The sequence below is a fragment of the Heloderma suspectum genome, chromosome 2, assembly GCF_057233095.1.
Source record: "Heloderma suspectum isolate Gila_16-S chromosome 2, 16-S_ref, whole genome shotgun sequence".
Classification (NCBI taxonomy): domain Eukaryota; kingdom Metazoa; phylum Chordata; class Lepidosauria; order Squamata; family Helodermatidae; genus Heloderma; species Heloderma suspectum.
In genome coordinates, this window is record NC_139459.1 from 357,855,851 (window position 1) to 357,870,026 (window position 14,176).

Here is a 14,176-nt window from a genome sequence, read left to right on the forward strand (position 1 = left end):
TTGGAAGAACTTCCTGACTGTATAAGCTGTTCCAGCAGTGCAACATACTGTGCTAGAAGGTGGTAGACTCTGCTACATTGAGATTTTCAGGTAGAGGCTGGATAACCAGCTATCGGCTATGCTCTAGCTGCAATGTGCTGCACTGACATGGGATTGGACCAGATGACTGCTGGGGTATCTTCCCACTCAGTGATTCTACTTCCAGCATTGACATACAAACTTCCTAAGACTAGATTGATCCCTCTGCACTATGTTACTGAAAGACTACGCTATACACCATGGTTAGGTGATCGTGCTCTAGATGTTTTGGACTACAACCCCATTGGCCATGCTGGCTGGAGCTGATGGGATCTGTAGCCCACTCCTAGTCAGAACTCTGGGTTTGCCACTGAAGGAATAGGATTTGGAGAAGGAGCAAGGCTTGGAACACCATGCACAGATAGGGAGATGAAACTACCACAAGTTACAACAATTTGTGTCAACAACAAAAGACCTGAAAAGACAGAGTCAGTGAAGGTTCATGTTTTTATTCATGCAAGTTATCCATCTAGATGCGAGACAAAGGGCAGGACTCAAACTTGATAGCTTTAACATAAAAATCACCAACAACAGACAGGTACTCTGCGGTTTCCAGTCCCAGCCGGTTTGGGAACTTAAGCTCCTGGTCTTCAGGCAGTTTCACCGTCACTTCTTTGGCAGTGAAGGAGATAAGGATCTAGGAGGAGATCAGAAGTTACAGTCACTCCCAAGGGCCAGGGGGGTACATATTTTGAGGTTTGCCATTTTGATTAGCATGACTTGGGACCATTGTGGTTTTAATCACAGACAGGCAAATAGTCAGGGCTTGACCAAAAAAAAAAAAGTGTGCAAGGGCCAGACTACAAGAGATCCTAGTTGTGTCTTTAAACAGGCATGCTTAAACTAGCCACGTATTTTGCAGGAGAAGCAGCCATGACCCCAAGTTTTCAGCTGAAAATTGCTCTCTCCTAGCTACTTTACACCCTGAAGATTGCTGTTTATAGCAAACACCTTCAGAGGCAAATAGCAACCAGGTAGGCAGTGATTTTCAGTAGGATGTCTGCATAGGGCCCCAATCCAGAGGACATTCCAGATCAGGGGCCCATAGGTGCTTTTTCTCCAAACTGTTTAAGCATGCAGCTAACATCGCATGTCCTTTGATTACCTGGAACTTGCTCTGTGCCTCTGGAATGCAACACCAATTCGAGTTGGTGGGGGAGGACAGAAGACAGCTGTAGTGACTTTTAATTCAGAGGCCCATGTGGAGTTTATAGAGAGAGTCAAGGAGCAATTGGTTTGGGGGGGGGGGATCTCATGCAGCATTAGCTGTTTTCCAATGGAAAGGTAGGCCAATACCAGCATATGACATGTGGGGGTTGAGGGAGCAGTGGATTACATCAAGGTTCATGACTCTGGGAAGGCTCTCAAAAGGCACAAGGGGAATAAAGTAGTCCAAGTGCTATTGATCGTTTGACAGTAGGCTGCAGACTAGTATCACTTACATAATGCAATTATATATGGAACTCGCTGCTTCAAGAAATAACTGCTTCAGTGTAATGGCTACTGGCAATATACAACTGCCAAATGAAGTGGTTGAGTCTGGATATTAAGGTGGCTGTGATGGCAAGAAGCAAGACTTCCATGTTCTGGTAGGGGTATAAGTCCCCTGGAGATACAAGATCGTTGCCTCTATAATACTTTACCTGTTGCAAGAGACAGGCCAAACTTGAGACAGAGCAGTGCCTGGACATGGCATTTTGCCATGTTGGATCAGACCATTCCTATATATCAAAGGAATAAACTCCTTATGGAGTTCATGGAATAAACACCCAAAAGAGGTTCACCTGGCAGCTACGTTGTTATATTTTTGGCTCCCGGCAAAGACCTTTCTTTTCTCCCAGGCATTTTAGAGATCTGTTTCTAGGTTATGATGGCTATCTTATTGATTCCTGTGCTCTATATTGCTTTGCATTATATTGTATTCTTCTACATATTTTATTGTATTTAATATTTTTAAATAGCATTTTAGTGTTTTTTCAACTGGTTGCAATCTGCCCAGAGAACATCAGTTACTGGGCAGATTAGAACTGTATTATTAAAAAAAAACACACCAGCAACAGGGGCCAGTTGTTTGCCCTTTCAGTCTCATCCACACAGCTCAAGCCCTTCACCACCCTCTTGGTTATTCCTATGATGAGCTGTCCTTACTCACTCACCTTGGTCTCCTCCCCCCGCCAAAAGGGGAACTTCGAGTCTTGGAGCTGCTTATCCCACTTTCCACATGTCTTGGAGTTATACACAATGGTCCCAGTTTCCCCATGAAATCGAGCGTTGAAGTGAAGAATCAGACCCAACTGATCCCGGCCCAAGTTGATGGCAAAGCTAGAGAGAATGAGTCTTGGTAGAATGGGGCTGTGCTAATGTCCACCAACCCACAGCCCATTAGTACCCTTGGTCCTAAACATAACACGGTTTTCAGCAAGCAGCTGAAGAGAGCTCTGCAAACAGGGCTGGGGAAAATATAGGCAGATTTGACACTATGCTGCTATGGGTGGTAAGAGGTCTTTCAGATGTCTAAGAAACAGCATGCTGGGTATATGAGTGCAGCCTCAGTTCCAGGGGCCGAACCCAACCCAGCTGCAATCCCTAGATTGCCATGCCTCTTCCTCCGACCCTGTCCGCTTCCTCCCCAACTTTCAATCATTCGGTGGTTTCCCAGCATTTGTGCAGTTCCCCCACCCCCATTCTAAAAGGTTGATATACCTCTCCTAAGGCTTAGTTACAGACAGTAAGAGCTTTAAATTATAAGCTGGCATTTTGACTCCGCCCCTTCTGCCTTCAGCCCCACCCACCACTGGAAAGCATCCCTCCCCCAACTTCTATGAAATGGCACTCAGCCTTAGGATTGAAAGAGGTTGTGCACCCCTGTGCTAGGGGGATGAAATTATTAAATTCTGAAACTAGTGGCAGTATTTACCTTTAGGCAGAGCAAGGCAGCTACCTCAGGCAGCTGAATTTGGGAATCATGAAAGAGCAGCAAAGAATTACAGTGGTGTTGTGGTAAGTTTTGAACTGCAGGCACTTAGCATGATAGTCCCATTCCCCAAGGAGAGTCCAAAAATGCAGGCAGCTGTGTTGATTTTTTTTTTTTAACACTTCTAGCAGCTTTCATCTCTACCAGAAGCAGGTCTCTTGTAAAACTAAGGAGTTGGCCATTCAAGACTCAGACACCCCAAAATACTTAGCTTTACAACAGGGAACAATATACTGTTGCTGAGAAAACTTATTCCCCTACTTTGAGGGTTGTAGCTATAGTGGACAGAGTGTCGGACTGGGACTTGAGAGATGCAGGTTCAAGTTCTCTCTCAGCCATGACGCTCACTAGGTAACTTTGGTCCCATCACTGTCTCTCAGCCTAACCTGCCTCACAGGGTTGTTGTGCTGATAAAATGGGGAGGAGGAGGGTTATGTAACCCATCTTGGGTACCTTACTGGAAAAGAGGATATTTATATAATAAAATATATATTCAGAGGGGGTTGACTTAGCTTAACCAGGCATCTTTTGCTTCAGCCAACACTGTTTCTAAGAAAACCTACAGCTCCATGAATACAAACCTTTTGGCATCTGGTGTCGGCCTGCCTTTCACTTTGATGCATTCTCCAGATCTTACCTTAAAGTGGGCAACCAGTTGCTAAAAAGGGGAAAATGAGAAAATGGAAGACGTGGTGGGCAAACATGGGAGGTTACAAGTGGAAGACATTATCTGGACCCCCCATAAGATACCACAAATGAGGGAGGACAACACTGCAGCAAAAGTCTTCTCTGGAAGCACCTATAGCATCTATGTTTGCAAGTAGACCAAATGGCTAGCTAGCTTTCCCCCATCCTGCTGCCCTCCAGTTTTGGGGGGCTTCAACTCCCATAAGCTCCAGCCAGCATGATCAGTAGTCAGAAATGCTGGGAGTTGTAGTCCAAAAAATCTGGAAGAAGGGCTGATTTACACCAACATACATGTAAGCTCTACAGTAGGTGGGCACACTACCCCATAGCAGCAAAAGCATTTTATACATAGACGACCCACACAGGTTAACTATAACAATACATCCACACAAAATGAAAACAGCAGCAGTCACTTTCAGTTTCCTATACAGCATCACCAAACTCTGAACCTCACCCCCCTGCAAGAAATAAAGTCCTTCAAACTCACCAAGGCCATTGCTTTGTCTTCACAAGTCAACAACGATAACAATAGTTAAAAAAAAAAAAGAAACTCAAGCTGGATAACTCCCATGCTTCCTTTAAGTAGCCCTCAGGTGCAACTGTTTCCTCCTACCAGCCAATCAGAGAGGGAACTCTGAACATCAGTTAATCACGAGACAATCGGGCTATCTCTGGATCTCTGCAGGTGGGGTAGGTTCTTTCATCAGTGAGGTAAAGGGGCATGTTTCTTTGCATATGTATTCCTCCTAGCCCCATCGTAAAGCTTGCTCCTTTGCTGTGACTCCTGGTCCATAGAATGCTCAAATTATTCATTGCACGGTAGGGAAAAGCCACTTTGGCTATTCCAAAATCCATGTTGCTCTAACATATTTTTAGGCCAACTAAAGATCACCCAAAAAAACCTTGTGCAAGTTTTTGAGATTCCCAGATGTCTACTTCAGACAAGATGTTATACAAGGTGATGATGGCACAGGGAGACTAGATGGTGAAGTCACGTTGTCTGTAAGTCCAGACTAGTTAGTCCCCTCCCCTTGCCTTGTATAACATCTTATACAGATGCCAGCTTTGCCTGGTAGTTGGGTTCTTGGCCAAGTTACTTTTCTTTTAGTCTCACCAGCTTGTCACTTTTGGGAAATCAATGTTTTCTGACCTGCCACACCTACTATGGCAGCCATGTTATGAATGGGCAACCCATGCCAGCCATTTTGTGTGACTACCCATGACACTCTCGAAATTCCAAATGTGCCGACCAACCCAAAAAGGTTGGGGCTCCCTATGTAAGCTGTCTTGGGCTCCTTGGAGGAAAGGTGGGATAGAAATGTAACAAATAAATGTTTCATACTGTAAGTAGATAACACTTCCGAATGCATCTCCCTCATTTAAAAAAACCTCCCTGCACCCCACCTCACCCCCCACAGTTCAGCAGAGAGAGGAGGGGAGAGCTTTCAGCTTGTGATGTTTCTTTTCTTTTTTTAAATTTAAGGGAGCATTCAAAAATGGCACCCACTCCCCAGGTGTTCTCAGAAAAGGTATGGTCCATTTTATCACCTCTGAACTCTACTACCTCATTCCTCTGTATTCTAGATCTGACTTAGTATTTATACACATAACTTTTCCTGGGATTATGCCTCTTAAGCATGTCACTATTTCTATTCCCAAGGGGTGAATCACATGCTGGAAAGGGAGGAAACTCTTTCCCAGGAAGCTTTAGATTCCCTTAGATACTGAGAGAGGTGATCAAATAAACAAATGATGGGTTAGAATATTAGTAGCTGTTTTATCCCCAGAAGGAATCATGATTAAAAAGTAATAATAATTAAGCTGGTGTGGCACAGTGGTTGAGAGAGTGAGTGAGCTGTGAGCCATGAACTCCGAATTTCAAATATATGGCTTTAAGCAGGCCATTATTTCCTCAGCTCTCTGTCTTCAATATGGAGAGAACAATATGGGTCTACCATTGTGATAATGAATGTCAGCCTTCCCCACCCTCGAGATGTTTTGGGCTTCAATTCTCATCAGCCCCAGCCAGTATGGCAAATGGTCAGGGATTCTGGGTGTTGTAGTCCAAAACATCTGGAGGGCAGTGTACCCCACTTACCACACTTGTACCCCACTCTTCCATGTATTCCATTTCTTAAAACTTTACAGACCTAAGACTGTCCAGTGGACTTTCCAGCTGAGCACAGGCATGAGCCTAGGTCTCCTCAGTGTAACTTTCTTTCTGTTACTAGCTCTGTTGTTGAAATTAAGGTTTTAAAACAGTACATGCTGTGAACTAAAAGTCCTTTGCCGCTATGGAAACTGACTGGGTTATCGCAGCCTGAGCAACAGCTGGCATCCTCAGATTCATGTTATTGATATACTCAAGCTGATGTTTAACAGTTCTGAGTGGGTGAACTGCTCTAAGATTCCCAGGAAATATAACTGCCCCTCAAATGTCATGAGATATATGCAGAGAGCAGCACTTTGGAAACTCCTTGCCTGTAGCCCCAGTCTTCCCTAAGCTGGTGTCCTCTAGATGGTTTGGACTTCAACTCCCATCAGCCCCGGCCATAATGGCCAATGGTCTGGAATGCTGGGAGTATCTGGAGGGCATCTGGTTGGAGAAGGCTGCTCTAGAGGGTTTTGACTTCAACTCCAAGAAAACAGAAGGAGGTGAGCATCCAAAGTAGATCACAAATATGAGAAGTGGGTTCTCAGGATGGAAGATAAAATTTATTATATGAAGCCCAACACATTTTGGCCTTTTTTATTTTAGGCCTTCTTCAGGGGGCTGTAACATAAATGATAATAAAATGTACAAATAGGCCAACACATAATTAAACCATTACTGTAGCAATTTGTATTGCAGTAATGGCTTAATTATGTGACCAGGACTCCTGGTCATGCTGTCTGGAGATGATTGGAGTTGTAATCCAAAATGTTGGGAGGTTGAGGAAGGCTGCTATAACTAAATGGTTATTTATTAATTTTATCTATTAATTGCCCCCAAGGAGTGCAAATGGTTCTCCCTGCACCCATTTTATCCTCACAACTAACCTGTGAGGTAGGCTAAGCTAAGAGCCCAAGATCAATTCACCCAATGAGCTTCATGGCAGGGCAGGGATTTGAACCCAGGTCTCTCTAGTCATATTCCAACAGTGTAACCCAGCCTTTCCTAACCTGAAATAGGCCAACTGGCTGGAAATTATGGGAGTTGTAGTCCAACAGATCTGGAGGGCACCAGGTTGGGAAAGGCTACTCTAACCACCACATCGTGCTGGCTGTCTAAATACCCGTTTCTGGACCATGCATCAGAAAAGGATGGTGGGCTTTCCGGAAGCATCAGCTTGGCCTATGTGAGAGGCAGCATGCTGGTTTTGGTAGACCTCTGTTCCAGTGGAACTCCTAATTTATGGTTTAAGGTCACAATCCTGTGTGTGTTTAGGCAGAAAAAAGTCCTACAGTTCCCAAAAGTCCTGCTGGGAGATGTAGGACTTTTTTTCTGTCTAAACACATATAGGATTGCACTCTTAACCATTTTGTTCTGTAGCACAGAATTGGAAGGGTTCTTGAAGATCATCCAGACCTGCCTTCCCCAGCCCCGTGTTTTCCAGATGTGTTGGACTACAACTCCCATCAACCTCAGCCAGCGTGGTTGGGGTGATAGCCCAACACATCTGGAAGACTCCCGGCCAGGAAGGGCTGATGTAGTCCAACCCCTTAGTGCAGGCTCTGTGGCAATGCGCGATGGAGCTACAGCGTCACTGCCAGGTGGCCGTCCAGCCTCTCCTAAAATACCTCCAACGGAGGAAACCCCACCACCTTCGGAGGCAGCCTGTTCCAATGCTCATCGTTAGGAAGTTTCTCCCAACATTTAGCCGAAATCTGCTTCCTGGCCATTTCCAGCCATTGGTTCTAGTCCTGCCATCTAAGGCAAGGGAGAAAAAGTTGGCCCCATCTTCCGCAGGACAGACCCTCCGCTATCATGCCTCCCTTTCACCTTGCCTCTCTCTCTCCCTCGTCGTCAGCACCACCACCTCTCCCTCGCCTCCTTTTGCTGTCGTCCTTCTCCCTCCCCTCCAGCAAAAACTCAAATTGCAAGCTCCCTGGGGCAGGGGTCTGCCTTTTGCCTAACTTGGCTGAGGCGTGGGATGAAATGGGACCCCTGCGTTCCACAGACCACAGTCGAGCAGAGCGAAAGCTGAACGTGGCCTTGACGGCGGTGATAGGGCAGCATCCACCACGCACCCCGAGGTGCGCATCTCTTCGTCTCTGCCCCCCCTCGCCCCCTTCTGCTCCGCTCCAGCCCTTTTGTTTTCCCCTTTAAAGTGGGTTTTAAAGCGCACCTCCACTTGAACGAAGGAGCCCAAAGTGTGCAGCATCCCCCTCCCCTTTCACACTCTTTCTTCCCGCACTCTGACGACTCTCCGTGCAGCCGTCTTTGCCACTCTCCTGGTTTCCCTGCCACCGCCTTGACTGGGAACTTCATAGGGATGCCCAGGGTCGGCGGACACCGTGTTATGTGTTTGCCTTTTAAAGGAGATTATTAGCACCTCTTGCTTTGGTTTTCCAGCTTGGTTTTCTCTGTTTGCCACAAGGTGGCAGGACTGAGGCAGCGGAAAAAGAGACCCCCGTCACAGGGGGGAAACGCCTCATCCAAATTCTGCCTTACTGAACGCACCAGCGTCCATGGTGAGGAGAGAACTGAGGTGCGTGGAGTTCACAAGAGGGGCGGAGCAGAGGGACACTGTTCCTGAATGTCAGGGAATCCGCTTAGCCTCATGAGAAACCAGAGTGTCAACCCTAGAGAGAAGCCCTATGAATGCCCTGAGTAGCAGGGAAAAGGTTTACGGAAAAAGGAACCCTAATTTTCCACCCAAAGATCCACTGTGCGTGTTTGGCAAAGATTCTCTTTGAGAGAAATGATTGAGTGAATGGTGGCGAATGTTTCATGCCCAGGCAGGTGGTGTCCTGGCTGCATCCGGCACCGTTTTAAACAAAGGTGTAGGAAGGCTCGTGCAGAGTGCTTCTCGGCGTGCACAGATTGTAATTGTTGGCCCTTGTCCAAACAACTTGGGTTATACAAGCTCTCCAGTGACAAGGCATTGGAGGAGTTGGGGTGAGCATAGGAATCAGCCTCATACCAGGTCAGACCACCAAACAGAAATGTCTTTCTTTGCATCCAAAAATCAACAATGTAGGCGTCTGATGAATATAGCTGGGGAATCATGTTCATAATTATATGTTCATTATGTTCATAATTATTTATATGTTTATTATGTTCATAATTATGTTCATAAACCGTGCTTGGGTTTTGTTCCTTTTTTAACCCGCACTTTGGGAGTAACACCTGCCTGTATTTTCTCTGTATTTTTACTTCTTGCACCAGGTGAGGTGTGGAAAAACCACCTGTGCCTGGACTGCAGGAAAGGCTTAAGAAATCGCTGCTTGTGATTCACCGGAAAGTCTACACAGGAGTGAAGTCCTACCAGTATCTGGTGTGTGGGAATATTTTGCTGAGAAATCCGGTCATGCAAAAAACACTGCCAAGGTCCATGGTGGTGAGAAACTGTACGAGCGGTTAAGTACGGAAGACATTTACCATCAAAGGAAACCTTGGCAGGCATCAAAAGACCCACCAAGCGGAGCAGCCCTTTGCCTGTCTTGAGCGTAGGGAGAGATTACCTCTGAGAAAAGCGCTCGCTCAGCTGCAGAGAACCCACCCCAATGAGGCTTCACAGGAGCAACTCCGTCCAGAACTGTCTCAAATGAGTAACAACAGGGCAGGAACTGGCGCTTTGGCTTCAGTCATCCAGATTGGCTGAGGGGAGCATCCACAATATCTAGATATCTGGATTAATGACAGCACTACTGTCTGGATTACCCCTGGTGAGGAAGGGGAGGTACAGAGCAGGCATGGGAAACTGTCCACAGGCCTCTTGGGTTTGAACCTCTCTCAGAATAGTTCAGCCACCATTTTACTAAACAATCCTAGTCTGTGGGTTTGAATCCTCACCACCAATCTTTTGTCAACTAGGAGGATTCCAACTCTGGCAGCATTTAGAAGCTTCTTCAACCTGCCCTGCCTACTCCTTTTTGGCATCCAGCTTGGAGAACGGCCTGTGGACATGTGATATAGTTCAACAGCCAAAGGTAAAAGTGTCAGGCTCCAAGTGATGCCTACTTGCGCTACACCTCTCAGCCACTCTGAGCTCCTCAGCTCCTCGTGGGAAGATATATAATGAAAAATATCAGGCCTAAAGTTTGGTTAATTGCCTTCTTGGTGCATAAGTGGGCACTGTGCTTTAAAGACATAGACATAGACATGGGGTGGGGAACATTTGGTCCTCCGGATGTTGGACTGCAACTCCCATCATCCCTAGCCAGCACAGCCAGTTGCAGTCCAGCAATCTCTGAAGGGCCACTTTCCCTATCCCCAATAGAGACGAATTGGACTGTGTTCAGACGAGAGCAACAAAGCTGGTCACAGGGTGTGGAAAACGAGCCCTGTGAGGATGCTTGGAGGAACATGATGCCACTCTTCAAAGATCTGAAGGGCTGTCACATAGAAGAGGTCAAAGACCAGATCAACTGGGTTTAAGTTCCAGGAGGGTAGATTTCAGTTAAATATTCGGAGAAGCTTCTTGAAGGCAAGAGCAGTCTGAAAATGCAGCAAATTACCTGGGGACAGGTTTAGGCTCTCCCTCGCTGGAGGTCTTCAAGCAGAGGCTGCACTGCCATCTGTTGGGGATGCTCTGGATTTCCTCCAAGCAGAGGGTTGGACTAGATGCCCTCAAAGGATCCCCTTCAACTCCTGGCTTCTATGACTCTGCACTTCATGTGCACTAGCTCCTAGACTACCCCAGGTTCTAGGTTACCTGTTTCTGGTATTGGGTGGAAGAAAATGAACACCATCTCTGGATGTGCAGACTGCCCTATGGTTAAGTACCTTAGGATAGAGCCGGGTTGGGCAACTTGAGGCCCTCCAGAAGTTTTGGCCTATAATTTCCCTCATCCCTCACCACTGACTATACTGGCGAGAGCTGATGGGAATTGCTGTCCAAAAACATCTGGAGGGCCACAAGTTGCCCACCCCTGGGTCAGAGCGTGGCATGTGTACCATTTCAGGGGCATGGGAGGTGCCATAGCAATTTGCATGCTGGAGGTGGGGAGGACAGGCAGCATGTTCCAAAGGGCCACTCCTGCATACATCAGCGTTTAAATTTTGAAACTAAAAAAGCAGTGCATATGGATAAATTCATGTGTTTTTCCATACATTGTAGTACATGTAGCAATGTTATCTACACAGGATAAAAGGCACTTTCAAAAAAAGCGAAGGGATTTGTTTCTTTGGAGTGCATACTTCTACAATTCCTGGGAGGATCACACGTCCATGGTGACACGTGCCTTAGTGCAGCCTTCCCCAACCTGGTGCCCTCCAGATGTTCTGAACATCGACTTCCATCTGCCCTAGCCAGCATGGCCAATTGTCAGGAATTTGGACGGCTGTAGTCCAAAACATCTGGAAAGCACCAGGTTAGGGAAGGCTGATTTGAAGTCTCTGGAAAACTTCTGTTCGCCTGGAACGCAGCATAAAGGATGCTAGTGGCTATTCACTTGTGGGGTCACTTGGTTGCCGCTTTGTTCATGTGCACAGTTCAAACTGTTGATGACCCATCTTTTGAAACCTTAAATTTCTTGGCCCTAGAATAGCTGAGGAGTGTCTCCTCCTGCATCATCATGACTGGCTAAAACAAGGGTGGCCCTCCAACTCCCATCTCCCTCAACTATTGGCCACGGTGGCTGAGGCTAATGGCTGCTGTAGTCAAACAACATCAGGAAGAGTAAACGTTCCCCATTTCAGTGTGTTGCACCATAATTTACCTAAATTCTGTAACAAGAAGCTGAATTGTGCAGCCTGTAGAAATTATGCGTTGAGTAGTTGTGACTACTTCTCTCCCTTTTCTCCCCCACTAGCTGTGGGCTGAAGGAACTCACCCACCTCGGTAATACATTTGCACACACATTCAACCCCTCTCTAGCTTTGGATATTTCACTAGGCGAGCAATAAGTTAGCAATTTGCTTTTAGGTAAAATGAAAGTGGCAGTTTGCAAGACAGTGAATTTCTGCGTTTGCGTAGAAGACACACATGTGGCCCTCACCCATGCTAGCTGTGAATGCTGGGAGTTGTCCATCTGATCTGGGAAGCCCCAGATTGGGGAAGGCTGAGTTACACTGTCAGACTTGATCCAAGTTCAAATGCCGCTTTGAAACTGACTGGATGACCTTCGGCCAGCCTCTCTCTCACATACACACATCTGCACAGGGTTGTTGTGAGGATAAGTGTGTGGGGGGGCAGGGGGAGTTGACCATGTATGCTACCTTGGAGGAAGGGGAGGATTAAAATTGGGTAAAAATTAAATGGACAGCTGATCCATAATTAAGAGCTTTTTTAACAGGACAAAATAGGGTTACGGGGTCAGTGGCAGGACTAAAATCTGAAGAGGCAGCTCCAGCATGCTTTGTTGGATGCCTGACTCCCTACACTAGGGATGGAGAAACTGTAGATCTCCAGATGGGGTTGTACTCCAACTCCCATGAGCCCCAGCCAGCATGTCCAAATGGTCACGGGTAATGGCTGCAGCCCAACATCTGGAGTGCCGCAGGTTTCCCACCCCAAAGGTGTAGAGCAGGTGTTGCTGAACAACTCTCCATTATCCCTGACCACTGGCCAGGCTGGCTGGGGCTGATGGGAGTTGGAGTACATCATTGTGGGGGCTACGTGTTCCTCCTCCATGGTGTAGAGCTTATAACTATTTTTTTAAAATATAATATGTAGATATATACACAGAGGCCTTGGGCTTGAGAAAAAGAGAGGTTTAGAGTGCAATCCTATGTATGTTTAGATATTAAAAAGTCCTACAACTCCCAGCATTCCCAGCCAACCAAGTAGAACCTTTTTCTGTCTAAACATGCATAGGATTGTGCCTTTAGTGAGTTACAACAAGACATAAGTTGTAAGAGCATAACCCCACCTTTGCTAAATCCACAAACTGGGAAGTTGCCTTATGCCAGCTCAGACTATATGATCTAGCCCACCCATTTCTTCTGGATCCAGGTCTCTAGTAACATTTAGCCCCTCTCTCTGGCAGGGACAATCCATGTCTATCTGACAGCCCTTCAAAGCTGTGAACACCCCCACCCCCACCCACCTACAGCAGATTAGTTTCTACTCCTCCCCCTCCCAGACCCCTGGAAGCCCCAGACTGGCAACCCAGCATGCAACTGCTCCAGCTTCCTTTCCCTGGCAGGGTGACGGCATCGCCAGGCAACCATCACTAAGCAATGCCAGTGCCTCACGCTCCCAACTTCTGCTTGAACACTGTTATTTCCCCTTGGTTAGTCTCAGGTGTTGATCTCCTGTACCAAGGCAGCCATGTGCATTCCTGCAGGTGCCCCTTAACCCTCTCTCAAAGGAAACGAAAAGCAACGTGTGCTCAGGAAAGCCAGAAAAGCATGCTACACGCACACACACACACACACACTTTTCCACACTTCTCTTCTGCATTGCACTCACTCGCTTCCAACGAGACAGGAAGAGTTAAAACTTGAGCTGTCACCTTATCCAAAGGACTCAGAGTTAAACAATTATACAGGTTTTAATTAATGCATTCATTAATGCATTAAATCAATTGATTGAATCTACATAATATTTGCATATGAATAAAACATATGGTATCCTTCTGGATAGGTTGTCTGGGTTGGGAGTAGGAGGCACTGCACTACAGTGGTTCCGCTCCTACTTGGATGGCCAATTCCAGAAGGTGGTACTGGGGGATTACTGCTCTGTGCCATGGCAAATGTGCCATGGGGTTCCACAGGGCTCTATTTTATCCCCCATGCTGTTTAACATCTACATGAAACAGCTGGGGGAGGTTATCCGGAGGTGCGGGCTGAGGTGCCATCAATATGCAGATGACACCCAGCTCTACCTCTCTTTTACATCAAAACCAGGTGAGGCAGTGACTGTTCTGAATCAGTGCCTGGGCATGGTAATGGACTGGATGAGGGCTAATAAACTGAAACTCAATCCAGACAAGACGGAGGTACGGTTAGTGGGTGGTTCGTCTGCCCAGCTAGGTGATATTCAACCTGTTCTGGAGGGGGTTGCACTCCCCCTAAAGGATCAGGTTTGTAGTTTGGGGGTGCTCTTGGATCCAGAACTGTCACTTGAGGCACAGGTAAACTCAGTGGCACGGAGCACTTTTTATCAGCTTAGGCTGGTATACCAACTATGCCCTTATCTGGACAGAGATAGCCTAGCTACAGTGATCCATGCTCTGATAACTTCTCGTCTGGATTACTGCAGTGCGTTATATGTGGGGCTGCCTTTGAAAACGGTCCGGAAACTTCAGCTGGTCCAAAATAGGGCAGCAAGATTGTTAACAGGGACT

General features: G+C 46.7%; 1 protein-coding gene across 1 annotated transcript; it reads right to left on the reverse strand.

The window, feature by feature from the left end:
* Positions 1-512: 512 nt before the first annotated feature.
* Positions 513-4,339, reverse strand: LOC146355552 (16 kDa beta-galactoside-binding lectin-like). The gene is made up of 4 exons (XM_084840978.1): positions 4,227-4,339; positions 3,634-3,710; positions 2,235-2,400; positions 513-715 (listed from the first exon to the last, which is right to left on the reverse strand). The coding sequence occupies exons 1-4, from the start codon at positions 4,233-4,235 to the stop codon at positions 548-550; spliced, it is 420 nt and encodes a 139-aa protein (XP_084697104.1). The 5' UTR covers positions 4,236-4,339; the 3' UTR covers positions 513-547.
* Between the last annotated feature and the right edge of the window lie 9,837 nt (positions 4,340-14,176).